The sequence below is a fragment of the Gavia stellata genome, chromosome 34, assembly GCF_030936135.1.
Source record: "Gavia stellata isolate bGavSte3 chromosome 34, bGavSte3.hap2, whole genome shotgun sequence".
Lineage (NCBI taxonomy): Eukaryota > Metazoa > Chordata > Aves > Gaviiformes > Gaviidae > Gavia > Gavia stellata.
This window is the reverse complement of record NC_082627.1, coordinates 2,586,332-2,605,702: the sequence shown is the minus strand read 5'-3', so window position 1 is coordinate 2,605,702 and position 19,371 is coordinate 2,586,332. Positions and strand designations below refer to the sequence as shown.

The following is a 19,371-nucleotide window of genomic DNA, read 5'->3' as shown; positions in this document are numbered from 1 at the left end:
GAGACTTACCATGTAGAGGGCTGTGAAGATTTCTCTTCCAGTCAACTCTCAGCATCCTCCCACTCCACACTGCCTTTAACCTCTCTCTGCCTCGCTCCTCTCCCATCAACGCCTGCAGGCAGTGCCTTCAGCCCTGCTGTGCTTTACAGAGGAGCTGCTCCTGGGCAGAGCTGTCTCTCTGCAGAGCTGCCTGGTTGCCATGAGCTCTCCCTCTGTCCCAAGAGCCCAGCCCAGCTCAGCAGCAGAGGACCAGCCCAAGGCAGCACTTTCTCTGCCCCCTCTGGGGTCCCTCCAGGTGTCCCTGGGGCTCCAGGGGAACCTGCTGTGAAACAGGCTGAAGGAATCACTGATGTTCCCTTCCTCAGCTGGGGAGAGACACTTCATTCCAGCAATGTAACTTCTCATATCAGAAAAACAGTCAGGACTAATAATCACCTTTCCTCAACCCATCATTAGGCAGGACACCCAGACAGTGACGGGCAGGGATCTCCTTTACCCTTGCTGAGGGAAGGGATTCGGCTGACTCATTTGCGGCATCACATCCCAGGTTTGCAGTCCTGGGGCTAGAAGGGGACTCAGCTCCTTCCCATGCACACCACAAACCCACAGGAGGTGAGATTCCTCTCACTTCACTTCAGGTGTGCACAAAACAGGCACCTGCATGTGAGCTCCTTGTCTCAGCTCCCCTGGGAATTAATGGTGATGGATGGCAGCCGTGAGCTGTTCAGACACAAACACCTGGTGACATTTGAAATGCCAGAGGTGGTCCAAGATATGTGTAGCTATCTTCATGCTCTAGTGGAGCAGTGCTGAGAGACAGGGCAGCATCTGGGGGCACTGTCTTGGAGGCTGGTGGGGAATCCCTTTGGCTGACTGAAATGACAGCAGATGCCCACATTTAGGATGACTGAACCTGTACCTATTTTTTTATGTTCTGGGCAGCCTACGCAGGGATTCAGTTGATCCAATGGAGTCATGTTCCCTAAGGAGATCAAAGTTTCTCTCTTTTTCACCAGCCGGGTTTAGTAGTTCGCCATTGATTATAATAATGGTGATTTCATGAACATCCCCACATTGCCTACTCTAATTCATAGAAGCTACTCAATTTCTTGGTGAAATACAGGCCTGTAGTGCTACATGAGATGCCAAAGCTCTCACGTGATGGTACCTCACTCAGGAGGTTCGTGCATCCTCCAGGCTCAGGGATGTTTCCTGAGGTCCATCCAAGTGTGGGGGTGAAGGAGGGGAAGAGAGCAACATCAGCTCATGGGGTATGACCAAGCACAGCCACCCCCAGCAGTGGGCATTCCCCGTCTGCCAGGCTGAGTCATGCACACACGATGGAAACAGCTGTATCATCCATGATTTGAACAAAATGGGCTCTTCTTCTGGCCTTATTCCAGGGACAAACCTCTTTGTCCTCCTCCTCCTCTTCGCTCCAGAGCTCATGGTGAGCTTTCATGGCCATAACAGGGCCTTTATGACCATCTCTTAGGAAACGGTTGTCTTTTGATGATCTTCTGGGCAGAAAGAGTAGTCACAGTAAAGCACCAAATAAATCAAAACTGATGCCCAGTGGAATGTTCTAAGAACCTGACGAGCTACACCCACAGCTGTGCCTTCCTGGCAAGGACTCTGTCCTGAGCAGGGGATCCAGCCTCTGCCACTCTCTGGAGAGGGAAACCAGCAGTGTCCATGCCACCGTGGGGACAAGGAGGGTGACATTTGCAAGACCACCCTTCATCTGAACTGCTTTAGCTGTGATCTTCAGGATGGGCTATCATGCTTTATATGGCAAATACTGATTTAATTGGCATTGCCCAGAGTTGCTACTACAGAAGCAGACTGCTACTTTTTCTTTTTTTCCATAGATACTGCCATTCTTAGGAAAATCACAGAAACACCTGAAGGATTATGGATGCCTTATCGACAGAAGACCCACGAGGTTTGCATCTCAAGAAATGAGATGCCAGAGGCTGAGGGAAGGATGGTTTGGGCACTGTCATGGGATTGGGGAAGCTGAAGCGTGCACTCTTCTCCCTGTCTCCTGACACACTGCCCTCCTCATTGATATGTGCGAGAAAAACCATCAACTAGGTCTGAACTCACAGTCATGTCAAGAAAGTTATGTCTAACTGCAGCCAATGTTGTCCTGCCAGCTCAGGATTTGAGCTTCCATTTGAGGCCAAATGTATTAAATTCACAGTACCTCCATCTTCCCCCTGACACTGGCTATTGTGTGACACAACTGCCCTGGATATCCAGGCGGGATGGGCAAGAAAAATGTTTAACTACTGAACTGGAGGTTTTCCCCTTGCTAGAAACGTGAATGCAGCAGGCTTTAGCCAAGAGGTCCAATAAACCCAACTTACTATGGGGCCAACTAATGAAAACATAACAGAGGCTGTGGGACGTTCTCTTTAAAGACAGAGAACTTGTGAGTTTGGACAATACAGCTTCACCGGTTTTTTCCTCTCTCTTTGTAACTCGGCCCTCAGAATTAATGAATTGAATATGCTTTGCCACTCTGAAACTGTCTCTTTGAAAAACTAGCCCAGCATGGCTTTTTTCTTTTTAAACCCAGCTGTGTTTGCAGTATTGAAGTGTGTTTCCAGATATGGAGCAGCTTTTCAGAATGTGTGCTCCAAGAGGGGAAATAACACAGCCTGCAATTGGAAATGGGTGAAGCTGTGTCGCTTCAGACAGTATTTGGTATGCATACAACACAAAAAGGTTGTGAAGGTGAATGGGCGTGAAAGAAACAGGAAAACTGCCCATCCCGTGGAGCTCTGCAGAAGGAGCAGATGAGGTGATACAAGTGGGATCAGCACATAGACAAGACTTTTGTAGGGGAGGTTGTGCAAGGGAGTACCCTGACTTCACACAGCTAAAAGCAGACCGGGCAGTGTGCTGAAGCGATGGGGAGAAGTCTCCTGGGTTAAAAGAGCGTGGCTGACAGAAGGGTGGAGAGATTTGGGTTGCAGAGATTTTTGAGGCAGTCCTTTCAAGGTCTGACCAGGCTGAGCTTTGGAACCAAGATGAAGTAAAGAAACTCTCAAGGACGTTTTGGAATTAGTGGTACTATCACCAATAGCAGTAACAGGAGAGTGTTGTAAGGGAACGCCTTCTTTTTCTTGATGTTGATGATGATGATGAACTAAATCTCTTTCATTTCCTTCCCAACAGTTATTATTCTACATTGACAAAATAGCTACAAGTTCTCAGTAGCTAGCCTCTGGCATGAAGTTCTTAGAACAGTGGTTTTCCTTTCACTGCTACCTCTTTGTTATCATTTCAAGATTACACCTCTTAGACAGATTGGCCCCTACGTGATCCCTGTTCTGTCTTTTCTCCCTATTTTTGGGAGGAGGGGGAGGTGGAATACAGGAAATGTTTCTTTTTTAGCCAAAGATGACCAAAGGACCGATCCCAAGTGAGTGCAAAGGCACAAAGGAAGCCAGAATTTTTGTGTGGTGTACCCAGTGGTTCATATGGTGCACACCATTACCTGCATTTCCCCTCTCTGAAGTGCTAGCTCTGCAGCAGAGAGCCTGGAAGCTCTGAGCTCCCTTCATCTGCCCTGCATTTAGCATGGAAAATGAAACTAACCTAGTCAAAAGGTTCGTTTCACTATCTTCACAGCCTAAAGCACTGCATGGGCCAGGAGACGTAGACCCGGGCACCTAAAGAGGAATCACACTTCTCTGGACAGAAAGATTAGGTCTCCCTAAGATCCTCCCAGGAATCTCAGGAGACACGGCATACGGATTCCTGGATTAAAGGCATTCAGGCTGGGAGGGACCTCAGTAGGTGTCTTCACTAACCACCTGCTCAAAGCAGGGTCAGACCTGAATACTCAGGGCTCTATTCAAACACGCCTCGATCACATTCCAGGATAGACACGGTGCACACTCCCTGGGAAATAGCTTCCAGTGCTTGACTATCCTTAAGCTGGACAAGTTTCTCCCTATATCTAGCCTGACGATCTCTTGTTTCAGCCCATTGCCTCTTGTCCTTGTGCCTTCCACCATGGACGTAAGCGTCACTTGACCCTCTTGGGAACCGTGCAATGCTGCTACGTGTTCCCCCCAAGATCTTCTCTACTCCTGTCCGAACAAGCCCAGCTCTCTAAGCCTCTTCTCACAGCACAAGTTCTCCCACTGGGCTTGGTGGCCTTCCACTGAAGTGGCTCCAGTTTGTCAAGGTCTCTCTGGCATTGTAGGGTGTCAAAACCTAGGGAAGTATTCTGGATAGGGTGTAAAATGGGCTGAGCAGACTGACTGTGCTCCTGCTCATACAGCCCAGGATGCTGTTGGCCTTATTTGCTGCTGGCTCAGGTTTTACCTAATGTAACCAAGGACCACCACAGCCTTTCCCGCAGTCTCTATCATTGTCCCTTGGGATGGCAACCCTGCCCTCCAGTGCAGTGTCTGCTCTCCTCAATGTGATGTCATCCGCAAATGTTATGAAAAAGCACTCTCTCATCTTCTCTGGGTCATTAAAGACACGTTAGACAGGGCAAGTTACAGGATAGACCCCTCCAGGGCGCTACTAGCTAGACGCCTCCAGCCAGAGTACCATGAACTAACCGCGTCACTCCGAGGACGAGTGTCCAGCTGTTTTTTACCCATCCACCCATGCAGACCATAATATCCTATCTTGGACACAAGAAAATTGTGGGGGACAATGCTGAAAGCCTTGATGACTTCCAGGTAAAAGACCACTGCTGCTTTCCTGCGTCCATCCCAGAAAGCCAAAAGGATGGCCAGACACAATGTCCCCTGGGTAAATCCAACCACTTTCTCTTTCAGACACCCAGAAATTGGATCCGAGTGGAAATGCTGTGGAGCACAGACTTTCCTTCCCCTGCTCATCTGTTGGCCAGTTTTGAAAGGTACCTTGAACATCTGGGTGCTGCCAATCGTCCAGGAGTTCTCCCAATCTCCATCACCTTTCAAAGATGATGGAGAGTGGCCTCACTGTGACATTGGCCCTCTCTCTCAGCTCCCTGGGATGTTGCACCCCCTGTCCCATAGGCTGTAAAGGATTGTGTTTGCTCAAGGAACCCCTGACTTGATCCCCATCCACCGCTGGTTGTTCTCCTCTGGAGTTCTGCCTTGAGTCACAGAGCTCTGGGAGACCCTTCTGGGGAAGACCGAGGCAAAGAGGGCATGGAGCTTCTCAGATCTACCTACACTCGCTCTTACTAAATTCAGCAGTGGCCACAATGTCGCTTCCTTAACTGTTCCTGAAGTAGTGAACACGCGTTATGGTGCCCTTGAATTGCTTTTCAAGTTTAGACTGACCTTCAGCCTGGACTGTTGCTGTGCTTGGAGGACGCTGTCCTTGAAGACAAGCTGTACTGAGCTCTGCCACCGCGCCCTCGCAGTTTATTCCATCAGTGTCACAGCTCTGTTGCCGACATTAATGGATCCATCCAGCTCATCCAGTCCGTGCCCCTGGCTGAGGGCATTGCTGCATGTTTGGGCTGAAGCATCTCAGCTGTGGAATGAAGCAAGCTCACTCTTGCCACAAAGAAACGTGGTACCGTGTCCCAGACCCCTACGGTCAAAGGTTTTGCTTCAGAGCAGAGACATGGCATGGACAGGAGAGAGCTGTATGTCTTTCTAGCCCTAGGACTACAAATGCAAAATGAAATGACTAAATTCACTCAAGTGAAGACATCCCCCCATCTGGGAGAAATTAGATCCTTCTCTGTCACCTTCCTGGTGTCCTGCCTAAATATGGGACAAAAGAAGGAATTCTTATGCTCAACTCTTTTTCTAATAGGAGCAATGGCACTGCTAGAAAGAAGCGTCTCTCCCCAGATGAGGAAGGGATCATCAGTGATTCCTTGAGCCTGTTTCACAGCAGGTTCCCCCAGAGCCCAGAGGGAGCAGAGGAAGTGCTGCCTTGGGCTGGTCCTCTGCTGCTGACCTGAGCCGGCTCCTGGGATGGAGGGAGCTCCTGGCAACTGGGCAGTGCTAAAGAGAGACAGCTCTGCCGAGGAGCAGCTCCTCTGCCAAGCGCAGAGGGCTGAGGGCACTGCCCGTAGGCACTGAGGGGAGGGGAACGAGGCAGAGAGAGGTTAAAGGCAATTGGGAGTGGAAGGATGCTCAGAGCTCACTGCAGGAGAAGTCTTCACAGTGCTCAACAAGGGATGTCTCTGGGTGCAGAGCAAGGCAGCTGCAGTCCTTGGAGGGATCTCCTAAAGCTGACACATCCCACAGCTGCAAGGACAGAGAGAAACTCTCAGTTTCTCTAGTGCAGAGGAGAAGGATGTGCTCCACAGCAGGGATTCCTCCCTGCATTGTCCGAGGGACAGGGCATGATGGCTGCCTTCTCCCGGGGATGGCTGCAGGGGTGTAAAGGTGGGTGTGCATCCAGGGGTGCCCAGGGCTGTCCTTCAGAGCAGGGTCCCTGCACCACAGGGGACTGTGAGCCGGGGCAGGGACTCCGCTGCCTGCCAGGGTCAGCACTCAGCCTGCCCAGGGAGCTCCCCAGGGCACTGCGGGGAGAAGCTCAGGGTGGAAGGAGTGACCGCTAGCCAGGGGCGGTTCTTCTGCTGTTGGGTGCTGTGTGGGTCAGGGCTGCTCACAGCTGCAGATCATCCCAGGACATTTCCAAGGGCACTTTTCAAGGACATCAAGGCAGGGGTAACCTGGAAGGAAAGGTGCTTTGCAGGATCTGTACTTCCAGTTTCCTGCTGTGGTTGTGGGGGGAATGGTAATGGAGCTGTCAGGTTTGGACAAGAGACCAAGACTTCACCATTACAGCATTAATCAATCGCTCTTCAAGGAACCTGGTGAAGTCCTCTCGTGCAGCTCAGCCTACAGAAAGCACCAACATCACCTTTGTGGTCTCTTCAGGGTTCAGCTGACCTGATCCTTAGGACTTGCCAACACAGAGATACCCTCGGGCAGTACCCTGCTGCCCGGAGTTTTCTTCAGGGCAGAGCTGAGCATTCAGAGGGTGGAATGGGGTCTGTGAGCGGTGACAAAGAGGAGATGTGGGAAGAGAGAAACAGCTCCTGGCAGGGAGAGCTCCAGGCAGCAGAGACATGGGCAGAGACCGGGACGGAACTGCCACCAGAAATGCTCTGTCCCTTCCCTGACACCCCTTGCACTGCAGATGCCTTTCCCTGGGAAAAGCCCTGGTCTCCTCTCCGAACCAGCTGAACTTCTGCTATCCAGACTGCGAAGGCGTGGGCTGAGTTGCCTCCTCAGCATCCAAGCTCCGAAGAGGAGAAACTCCCAAGTGCTTTCTGTGTGTCCCCGTCCTCCTTCAGCAGGAACATTGGGGCATTTTTCCATCTTCCTCTCCTGTCCGTGCTGCCCTTGTTCAGGAGAATCCCTGGGGTTCTCCTGCTGGAAGATGCTGAGCAGCCCTTCTTCATTAAAAGTGGATTACGGATGAGGAAAATGGTGAATTTCAGAAGCTGTCAGGCCCGTTCCCAGGTGCCAACTGCTGAGGAGCAGAGCTGACTCCTCAGGAACTACTGGGCAGAGCCCTGCTCCTCACGACACACTTGGCCAGCACAAAGAAAAAGCCCAAGGCAGGGAGATGAATGAAGGTCCTGAAAGGAAGGACAAAAGCCAATGCGTCTTTGAGGGGGAGTGGAGGGGAGGAATCAGGGACTTGGAATGGAAAGAGATCCTCAGAGCAGCCCCAACTTATGAGTGTGCTTTCCTCCTTTGAACAAAGGGAACCCCATGTCAGACATGCTCAGAGAAGGCTCCACGAAATTGTCTGTGTTTTTTTCTCCTTGCACAGGTCCTTATGCCCAGAGGGACGAGATGTCCAACAGCAGCTCCATCACCGAGTTCCTCCTCCTGGCATTTGCAGACACACAGGAGCTGCAGCTCTTGCACTTCTGGCTCTTCCTGGGCATCTACCTGGCTGCCCTCCTGGGAAATGGCCTCATCATCACCGCCATCGCCTGCGACCACCACCTCCACACCCCCATGTACTTCTTCCTCCTCAACCTCTCCCTCCTCAACCTGGGCTGCATCTCCACCACTGTGCCTAAAGCCATGGCCAATTCTCTTTGGGACACCAGGACAATTTCCTACTCTGGGTATGCTGCCCAGGTCCTTCTTTTTCTCTCTTTGATTTCAGCAGAGTATTTTCTTCTCACTGTCATGTCCTACGACCGCTATGTTGCCATCTGCAAACCCCTGCACTACGGGACCCTCCTGGGCAGCAGAGCTTGTGTCCACATGGCAGCAGCTGCCTGGGGCAGTGGGTTTCTCTGTGCTCTGCTGCACATGGCCAACGCATTTTCACTACCCCTCTCCCAAGGCAATTTTGTGGACCAGTTCTTCTGTGAAATCCCCCAGATCCTCAAGCTCTCCTGCTCAGACTCAGACTACCTGAGGGAAGTTGGGGTTATTGTGGTTTGCACATTTTTATTCTTTCTGTGTTTTGTTTTCATGGTGCTGTCCTATGCGCAGATCTTCTGAGCTTCCCCTCTGAGCAGGGATGGAGATAACTTCTCTGGAGCAGCGACTGCAGGTCCTCTGGCTTTGTAATTCCCTGAAGGGCTTCAGCAACCCTTTTTGAAACACCACATGCCAGCGCTAGTGCAATGCCCCTGTGCCTCTTGTACATTGCAAATGCCCCACGGTCCCACCAAGCACCTTCCTCGTCCATAGCCCCATCAGGGAGATGGAAAGGGGCTCAGGAGAAGTCATCTGGCCAGCACGGCAAGTGTGGGGTCACCCCGTGGTCCCGGGCCACAACAGACCCTTTGGTCTGCAGAGCAGCACCTCCATCTCGGGAGCTGCAGGGACCATGGGCAAGGAACCAGGAACAGCCAGCTGGGACAGCACGGACATGCTCACCTGGGGAAAGGCTCTCTGGAGAGCAGGGATGTTTCTGGAGAAGAGTGGGACTCCATGTGTGTGTGAGAAACAAGACATCGGAAGGGCAATCATGTTTTTTCTGTGCACCAGCTCAGGGAAGCTCCTGTGTCACCGGGGCACGGCGAGGGGGAAGGAGCACAGCCTTCCTCAGGGCTATTCCGGAAAGGAGAGTAGGAAACACCAGGAGTGATCGAACCAATTCCTTGGGCCATGTCCAACCTCCACCCCTGGGGCTGATGGGGAGGCTGATCCTCCTCTTCCCTCCCCCAGGAGCTCCTGTGCCCTTCAGAGGGGCTGTGCGGTGAGTGCCCAGAGATCTGCAGCACCCTATGGGGGGCTCTGCTGGGGGGCCAGCCGAGACTGGGCTGCTCTGCTGGGCTGAGCTGGGGTAAGGGCAGGGGTGGGGGAGATCTGGGGAGGGGTTGGGCTGGAAAGTGTTCAGGAGAGGAAAACACCAGTGTAGAGGTCAACTGTGTGAGTGTGCAGGATGGGGACACACAGCCGTGTGTCACAGGCCTCCTGGCAGACACACGAGGACCGGCAGAGCAGGACCTGGTCGGTTCCCTGGACACCCCGGGGAAGCTGCCCCAGGGCAACTGTCACAGAACAGCCCCTCGTGCCAGCACTGGCCGCTCGCCCCGGCTCAGAGAGGTGGTTTGTCCCTCCGCAGAGCGACACCGAAAGGCTAGGTCAGAAGTTTGTTCTTGCATCACAGACTTTGCTTGCACATCTCATGCGTGCGATGAGATGAACTTGAGTGAACAGAAGTGCCATCAGCTGTTCCTCGGGGTGCCCTGAAGACGTGTGGGGCAGATGGTTTCCCAAGGCCCCTGCAGTTTGCGAGAAACATCCCCCAGGTAACCACCACGGGAATGTGCTGCTTTGCATCTAGGACCCCGTGTCCATTCCTTGTGCCGTGGGGTACCTGAGACGAGTGCAGAGCAGGGTGACATACCGCAGGGCTGAGGTGCCTCCCACCCTCTGGGAATGGCAGCAGGAAGCCAGAGAGACACTACAATTGCTGCAGTGTACTGCCTTTGCATGTGCAGGGGAAGGACTCCTGTCTCTCATCACCCCTGGGTGCATGAGGAGTGCACGAGGCCAGCTCAGATGCGCACACCTGACAGAGCCCTGACATTTCTCTCTGGCACCCCAGGAGCAAACCCCACCATCCCAGTCAGATTTATCTCACCGGCCTTGGACAGGTTGCTATCTGCTGTGTGAGGCAACTGTCTGCTAGGTCACCCTCCCCTGTCTTTTTGGGTGGCTCTATGTAACACCGAGAAACATATTCATCTCAATCGCAAATCAAATTCATGATTTTGAATTTAATAAAAATCAAATATGAAAGTATTTGATAAAAAAAGATTCCTCAGCATGTAACTCCAAGGCCATTTTATTCTCCAGGCTGAACGAGCTGAACAAATGGACACTTCCATTGGAGAAAATCATCTTGCTGGAAATTACCTCCTCTGGAAGGGGTTCTCTGTGCTGTTGGCTATAACGTGGTGTAAGGCTACCCTGGTCCGACTCAGTCATCCATTTCTCAGACAGACAGCATAGTGACATGAAAAGGTCCTTTTTTACCTTCCCATGCACTCTTCTCAACCATGAGATTTCTCTCCACACTCTTTCTGAGTGCGAACACAAGTGAATAACCCATGAACGGTCTTGTTCTTTCTGCAAATGAAAAATGTTTGTCTGTGCATGATACACCCTTGTATTCCTAATACTTGAGCTATCCAACACTTCAGCCAGGAGATTTTATTCTGCTTCCACAGCTTTACAGCACAAATAACCCCTTCTAGCGGAGAATATCTCCAAGAGCATGGTTTTCTCCAATGGAAATGTCCATTTGTTTCAGAAAAGTACGGAGGGATGAGTCTAAGAAATCCGACTTTTAAAGACGTCCTCCAGTGGCTACAAAGGAAACAGAAATTACTCCATTACATCTATACATTGCACATGTTCAAACCAAATCCTACCCAACATTTTACTAATCACAGGGTCGTTCTGTCTTCTTTGAACTTTGAACTTACCTGCTTCATCATGCTGTCTCCGTGCTGGAGCTCATTTTCACATCTAGCTCTCTCAGCCACTAAGCAGATGTTCATGTTGGGGTTTGAAGTATGAGAAAGAACGTACTTGACAGAAGACGAAACAGCCCCGAGAGGCTGGATGTGACTGAACCCCATGAGAGTAGCTAAGGAAGGATTACACCGAGCTCAGGAGAGCGGCTTGTGAAAGTAGATGATGGCTGATATTCACTGGGTCACCAAGGAGATGTGATTCTGGGATCACTGGGACCTGAATTTCTGAAGCTTTAATGCACATACCAGAGCCATCCACATAACTGGGCTAATACTGACAAAGCCGGGGAGAGTGAGACCTACCACAAAGGCTGCCTTCCACCATGCCCACATGCCCCAGAGAAGAATAACTCCCTTTGGATTAATAAGTCAACTCTTTCCTTCTTCACGCTGCTGCTACGCTCTAGAGGTGTTCTTTCCCAATCTCTCAGAAACTAGCAGTCAAAAGAAGACCAGAAAAGTGCTTTGGGATTGGACACCTGATGCGTCATCTCTCCTATCTTGATATTCGAGGACTCAGTTATCTTTTCATGAAGGTACAAGTCTAAAAAGCTCAGGCAAATTATGGTGGAGAAGTTTGTGGTTCTTTGTGGAGTGCTTTTAAAGTGACAGCAAACGTGATGCTCAGCTGGAAGTGTAGCTATCAGTACTAGGCTGGGTGATGTCATTTTCATGTGCAGATAGAAAGGAAACCAAAAAAACCCAAACAAAATTGAGAAGGCATATCTTTTACTGCTTTTACTTTTTTCAGGAAAACCTGAAAGATGATTTTTTACTCTGCCTCTGGCAACAGAGTCTAGAGATCAGACTCAAAAGAAGGAACAATTGGAAAATCCTCCAATACTACAAGAAGCTGATGCCCAGTGGTTTGGTTTCCCTTTGCCCTAGGTGATGACATAGCTCTTGATGAGTAGTTCTTCTCTGTTTCCTTCATCATTTCTTGTCGGGTTTCAGAGGAAACACAGGAGGAGTCCTGATACTTCATGTGCATGCTTCTGAAAAAAATCAGATGAGTATTACTCAATCCATCCATTTAGAAGCACAGTTTGAATAGGGTGAAGTGTCCTAGGGAATTGCCCAGCGCTCTGCTCTCACTAGAGAATCAAAACTAAAAGAGTAGCTGAGATTTTGGGTCATTCGGTGTTTGGGGGATTGCACGGTGCTGGCTCAGACTGGGTCTGGCCCAGTGTCCCGCGTGGTCTCAGCACCTCATGTGCCACCCTTGTGATGGAGACACAGCTGATGTTTGTGATTCATTTTCAGGTCCCAGAGTCTGACATGAGGGGATGATCGCATCACAGCTTGGGAGAGGGTTCTCCCTGTCGCATGATCCTGCATGTCCCATATCCTGCAGTGTTGTGCATTAAGGGACTGAAGGTCTACCTGGAGTTCTTTAGACTCAGATTTAGTGCTGCCAGAGGCCCTTCAAATCTGAAAGGTGGCAAGGGGGGTTTTGGGTTTGGGGTTTTTTTGCCTTAAAATAAGTATTTTGTGAACTTTCTAAAAAAGTACTGACCGCTTTGGTTGAGGAATTAGACTTGCTCCAACTCAGGGCCTGAAAGCATTGCATGTTCTTCATATCAAAGTCTTCACCTGTATCTAGACAACTCTACTTTAGACTGTGGATTAATTAAGGATGACATAACCTTGTGCCTGTTTGAGTGTCCTGCAAACTCAGGATGGGATTCATCTGGATTAACCTTATTCATAGAATCACAGGATCATTTAGGTTGGAAAAGACCTTTAAGATCATTGAATCCAACCATTAACCTAACACTGCCAAGTCCACCACTAAGCCATGTCCCTAAGTGCCACATCTACATTTCTTTTAAATACCTTCAGGGATGGTGACTCAACCACTTCCCTGGGCAGCCTGTTCCAGTGCTTGATAACCCTTTCCATGAAGAAGTATTTCCTAATGTCCAATCTAAACATCCCCTGGCACAACTTGAGGCCGTTTCCTCTTGTCCTATCATTTGTTATCTGGGGAAAGAGACCAACACCCACCTCACTACAACCTCCTTTGAGGTAGTTGTAGAGACCAATGAGGTCTCCCCTGAGCCTCCTCTTCTCCAGACTAAACAACCCCAGTTCACTTAGCCGCTCCTCGTAGGACTTGCTCTCTAGATCCTTCCACCAGCTTCATGCTCTTCTCTGGACAGGCTCCAGCACCTCAATGTCTTTCTCATAGTGAGGAGCCCAAAAATGAACACTTGATTTGAGGTGCAGCCTCACCAGTGCCGAGTACAAGGGTACAATTGCTGCCCTAGTCCTGCTGGCCACACTGTTTCTGAAACAAGCCAGGATGTCCTTGGCCTTCTTGGCCACTTGGGCACACTGCTGGCTCATATTCAGCTGGCTGTCAATCAACACCCCCAGGTCCTTTTCTGCCAGGCAGCTTTCCAGCCACTCGTCCCCAAGCCTGTAGCGTTGCATGGGGTTGTTGTGACCCAAGTGCAGGACCCGGCACTTGGCCTTGTTGAACCTCACACAATTGGCCTGGGCCCATCCATCCAGCCTGTCCAGATCCCTCTGCAGAGCCTTCCTACCCTCAAGCAGATCAACACTCCCGCCCAACTTTGTGTCGTCTGCAAACTTACTGAGGGTGCACTCGACCCCCTCGTCCAGATCACTGATAAAGATATTAAAGAGAACTAGCCCCAGTACTGAGCCCCGGAGAACACCATTTGTGACCAGCCGCCAACTGGAGTTAACTCCATTCACCACAACCCTTTGGGCCCGGCCACCCAGCCAGTTTTTTACGGAGCGAGGCGTGCGCCCTTTCAAGCCATGAGCAGCCAGTTTCTCCAGCAGAATGTTGTGGGAAACAGTGTCAAAGGCTTTACTAAAGTCCGGGTAAACAACATCCACAGCCTTTGCCTCATCCACTAAGCAGGTCACTTTGTCGTAGAAGGAGATCAGGTTAATCAGGTTTAGTACCAAGATCTCAACCACTTTATTTGCTTTCTGAAAAAAGTTCACCCTATAATGCATAATTTCAAGTGAGGTATTAACAGCATCCCTTTAAAGGGAAACATGAAAAAAGAAGACAATAAAAATCTGTGCCTGGACTATAAAGTTCTTCGGTTCCATGTAAAGAAGAGCTGGAGTCAAGGGTCAACAGGGTTTGGTGAATAGCTCACATAGAGATTTGTGAGCACTGGTTTGAGAAGAACAGCTGGCACATTGGTACAGCAAGGAAACAGAGTCCAACATTTCCATCCTTAATCAATGGGGAATCAAATATTGCTCAAAACCAATATATTCTTAGGAAGATGCGGAAGAGGATGTTGAACGCCTTGGAAACTCTAATCCAGACTCCAACCCTAACCCTAACTAACTCATACCTTACCCTTGCTTTAACGCATCCTGCAAAGCCAACAGCACCAATGTAACCAAATCTGTAATATCATAATATCATAAGGGCAAGCCTACTGTGGTAACAGCATCAGAAAAACCAAATCTGGATCTAGAGGTAGCACAACCGGGACAGACACGTGAGCATCCTGTCATCACCTTGTCAGTGCTGGTTCAAGGCCTGGCAGCACTGTAGGCACCACTGTGTGTCACCCAGGTCAGACTCTTGGGTCAGATCAAGCGTCTTTCAGTCTCATAGACTATATTGACTGTTTCTCTGTTGATGCAAACAGGATCTTGCTTACCAAGATATCCAGGCTGCAGATGGGACACTTCTCATGCCATGACTTATTGGAGTAGCTCTACTCACCCTAATCTTTCCCTGTATTTATGATCCTACAGCTCTCACAGATGGAAATCACCCTGCAGTGCCTGGATTTGGCCATGATTGCTCCAACTCACAGCATTGACTCTCTGTAGCCTTTCTGACTATTTGACCATAAGTGGTCCTGATCCTGCCTTTGTTGGGTATCCTTAAAAGACAGAGGCTGTTGGATTATGTGTAAGGTTTCAGAGTAAGCAATCAAGGATTGCATGAACAAGGGCAGGAGATGCTCTCCTCTGGAAAGGTTTTTTGAGTTATTGGCTATAAAGCCACCGAAGGCTGCCTTGATCAGATTCAGTCATCCATTTTTTAGGCATTGGGGTCGTATTAATCTGTACAAACATGGGTATCTGCAGTGGAGTGACAGGACACAGGCCTTCTTACCTTCCCATGAATCTCCAACCTGAGCTTTCTCTCTAGGCACTATTCGGATGTGAACCTGAGCACAGACAGTATGAGCAACTGGAGTTTGAGTTCTCAAGGCCACCTCCACCTTGGAGCTAATGTGGAGCACAGCCAAGATGGAGACCCAGGGAGGAGGTGTTGTGGAGCAGCCTTTTCTGTTGATGCAAACTAAAGCTAAACACAGACCGAATTTGCGAATTTTCTGCTCCCTCCTTCCCTTTTTTTTTTTTCTCTCACAAGCTTAGTGTTTTTCCTCTGAGCAGCTAAATCTCATTTCTCAATTTCTCTATTTTCGAAAGTCATATTCCTGAAGTTGCTCAGACCCTGCTAATCATGCAAATGCCCATTATTCTGACAGTCTTTCCATCGCTGTTTCATTAACAGCTTTGGATGTGCTGTGGGTGTCTGGGGAGGAGCACTGGTAGCACTAGCATTGCTGTCTTCTCTCCTGGGATCGCTCACTAACTGACTTATAACCAGGTAGGAACACGAGTGGAGGAGACGTGTCCAGAGAACCCCATCCAGGTGTTTTCCAGGGAAGTGACAGAGAGGAAAAGAGCTAACTACCGTCTCCTGCAGCATCATGGACTGAGGAGCGCGTTCCTGCATTGTGGCTTCTGACAATGGTAAATCCCTTTCGGCATGCTTTGAAGTGCTGAGACACCATGGCAGCACAACCACTGCCAAAAGCAGCTGTCAGCATCTGTGTGGCTTGGCTGGGCTCAGAGGAGCAGGTTTTATTCAGCTTGGAGAAATGCTGCTGATAAGACAGTCACTGTGTAAGGAGTACTCCGGCAGTTTCCCACAAGCAAAGCTAGTCGAACCTGTGCACTCTGTGATCTTGTGAAGTACTAACATATCTGGGCATTAAAAAGAATATGCTGTCAGTTTGGGGGGAGTTTTAAACAAGCAGGCAATGCTGATTATGGAAAACCTTCCTATAAACGGTTGCTTTCATTTAAAAATTTGTGTACAATAAATGCAAGTCTCTGACAGCACTTATGGAAATAAAAGTATTTCCTTTTCCTACGCACTTGCATGCTTAAATTGGGAGATCAAGAAACAGATCATGGTCACTTTTCCCTCACATAAACCCTAGTTTTATCTTGGGGATTTTGAATGGCACCTCTAGGAGAACTTCAAAGATAGGACTTACAGAAATAGGCAGGAATAGTAGGAAAAAAGTAAAAAAAAAAAAAAAAAAAATCATGCTCTTAAGACTGCATGTCTCTGTGAAATCAAGGGTTCTCTTGAAAAAAACATCTTGTGTTTTTCACTTGGCTAATGTGAATGCTTTTATGACATGTTTTCTAACCAGCTGCTCTCATTATTGATTCATTAGAGTTGAAGACCACTTCTCGAAGGCAGTTAGCGATAGCTGCAGAGACCCAGCCAGCATCCTCAGTTCTCTCTGCCTGGAAGAGAACATATCTTCTCCACATTCAACTGAGATTTTAAAAACCCTTTCAGTTGAGTCTGTTATTCATAAGAAGCTACCTGCTATCGCCGAGCTGCTAGCTAATGGCTTGTATCCTTCAAGTGTGATCCGCGAGAAGTCTTTGTGCTCTGGGAAATGGGAAATGCAAAAGGGAAGGCTCAGTTTCCCAGACAATGAGAGCATAGCCCTGAATTGGTCAAGCAGTTGGATTAGATGATCTTTGTAGGTCCCTTCCAACTGAAATATTCTCTTCTCTTCTCTTCTCTTCTCTTCTCTTCTCTTCTCTTCTCTTCTCTTCTCTTCTCTTCTCTTCTCTTCTCTTCTCTTCTCTTCTCTCTTCTCTTCTCTTCTCTTCTCTTCTCTTCTCTTCTCTTCTCTTCTCTTCTCTTCTCTTCTCTTCTCCCTTCCCTTCCCTTCCCTTCCCTTCCCTTCCCTTCCCTTCCCTTCCCTTCCCTTCCCTTCCCTTCCCTTCCCTTCCCTTCCCTTCCCTTCCCTTCCCTTCCCTTCCCTTCCCTTCCCTTCCCTTCCCTTCCCTTCCCTTCCCTTCCCTTCCCTTCCCTTCCTTTCTCAGGCTTGCAGGGGATTTGGAAACATTACTGGGTTGGCTTCAGAGCGGCCCTTGGTTTCATTTGTAAACTGCCATAAATCCATGCAACAGAGCATCAAGGTCAGGAACAGGGAACTAGACAGATGTCATTCAGAAACTGTAAAAGACTTTTCAGGAAAACTAGGTATCTTGGGGAGATCACCCACTCTTCCACCTTTAATCATCGTCCTCTTCAGACGCTTTGAAAACTCTTTGAGATGGTGTTGTGATTGTTTGCATAATGCCTCCTTTCAGTACCCTGAAAGCTTGTGATATATGGACAAATAGCAACTTCTCTGCCTTGGTGAAATGCCCCATAGGTGCATGAATGTCCCTGATTCACTGACAGATAGAAATCTGTCTTCTTTCTGATAGACTTCACCCATCAGACATATGAAAATGAATAATTTGGATCAAAAGCATGTCTCCCTGCTCTCTGTGTCTGGACAGACCTTCAGGAGATGAGTTCTTGTCTCTGAAAAGACCTGAGATGAACCTCTCTCACTAAAATCTAAGAGTGAAATCTTGCATTTCCCTTGCCTTGCCTTGCCTTGCCTTGCCTTGCCTTGCCTTGCCTTCCCTCATCTATCACGAGACATTGGCTTTTATTAAGCCTCCTCTGAAGAAGGAAGAATAAATTGTTCTGGTCCTTACAACCAAACCCCATCGTTTCAACTGAAGGGCTCTGTTCTCTTTTCTTCTTAGAAGCCTTTTGTCAACAAGCAACTGGTGTTAGACTCCGATACAGCCATGCAGATCTTGTTCGGGCTTTCCTAATACCGCAGTCACACCTGTGCTGATGCCTTTAGTCTTTCACTGGGCTAGAGGGGTGTGTCCTGGTGGATGGGCCACTGCCATTGTCCAGTGAGCATGTTGTTTCGATTGCTCTGTAGACAGAAAATGCCCCAAAGACAAGGCTTGCAGAATCACACAGCCGGACATGGATTTCTTCTTCTGGGATTTTCTGACCATGCCAACCTGCAAGACTTGCACTTCACAGTCTTCCTGTTCATCTATCTCATGGTCCTCGTAGGGAATGGCCTCATCGTGCTCATCACTGGGGTAGACCCAAGCCTCCACAGCCCCATGTATTTCTTCCTGAGGAACTTATCCTTCCTGGAAATCTGCTATACATCAATCACTCTGCCCAAAATGCTGCTGGCTTTCCTGACGGAAGATGGCAGGATCTCTTTCCTTGGCTGTGCTGCCCAGCTGTATTTCCTGGTTTTGCTGGGCAGCACCGAAAGCCTTCTCCTGGCTGCCATGGCCTACGATCGCTATGTAGCCATCTGTGACCCCCTGCACTATACCCTCATCATGAATGGGGGGCTCTGTGTCAGACTAGTAGTGGGGTCATGGGTGGCTGTCATACCAGTACAAGTAGGGCAGACTTACCAGGTGTTCACTTTGCCCTTCTGTGCATCCCGTGACCTTCATCACTTCTTCTGTGATGTCCCCCCTCTGTTGGAACTGGCCTGTGCAGACACTTTCTGGAATCAAGTGATGCTACACACCATTATCCTGGTATTTGCAGTCCTTCCCTTTTCCTTGATAGTTTTTTCTTACACTCAAATTGTCAGGGCTATGCTGAAAATGCCTTCAGTTCTGGGCAGACACAAAGCCTTTTCCACCTGCTCCTCACACCTTGGCGTGGTGACTCTCTTCTATGGCTCGGTCATGGTTGTGTACTTTAAACGACGGTCAGGTGACTCTGCAGATACTGACAAATACCTTGCCCTGTCTTACACAATTGTGACCCCCATGCTTAACCCTGTCATCTATAGTCTAAAGAATAAGGAAGTGAGACGTGCCCTGAAGAGACTCCTGTGGAGAAAGTGATACTGCAGAGTATGTGAAATATGCCTAAATAGCACCAGAAGTCCCAACAAGGTATTTGGTTGTCTCATACTAGCTCAGACAAAATCAATGTCCTGCCTGGCTATGATCCTCCTCAGGAAGGGGACAGGTCTCCTGGGGCATTCCTGTCATCTCTGATAGTTCCATCTAAATATCTTCATACTTCAGAACATCTTCAGTTCCCCTGGAGAGCTGACTGCAAATAGCTTGTTGAAGCTGTGTCTGCCCAAGCTGCCAATACCATTAAAGGAAAATAGTCAAAGCAGTCAAGAGCGATTAGAGGGGGACACATCCAAGGAGATGATGACTACTCTCAGGTCGAGAAATCATTTACTAGACCCCAGTGACTATCCAGAGTGTCCTTGGATGGAATCAGTTTAGGAAAATTA

General features: G+C 49.1%; 1 protein-coding gene across 1 annotated transcript; it reads left to right on the top strand.

Annotated features, from left to right (window-relative positions):
- Nucleotides 1-18,025: 18,025 nt before the first annotated feature.
- Nucleotides 18,026-18,964, top strand: LOC132320173 (olfactory receptor 10AG1-like). The gene has a single exon (XM_059832444.1). It carries the CDS (start codon nucleotides 18,026-18,028, stop codon nucleotides 18,962-18,964), a length of 939 nt encoding a protein of 312 aa, XP_059688427.1.
- The last annotated feature ends 407 nt before the right edge of the window (nucleotides 18,965-19,371 follow it).

Bases quoted from the DNA above. Each gene is read 5' to 3' on its own strand.
- LOC132320173 (XM_059832444.1), top strand. From the start codon at position 18,026: ATGCCCCAAAGACAAGGCTTGCAGAATCACACAGCCGGACATGGATTT.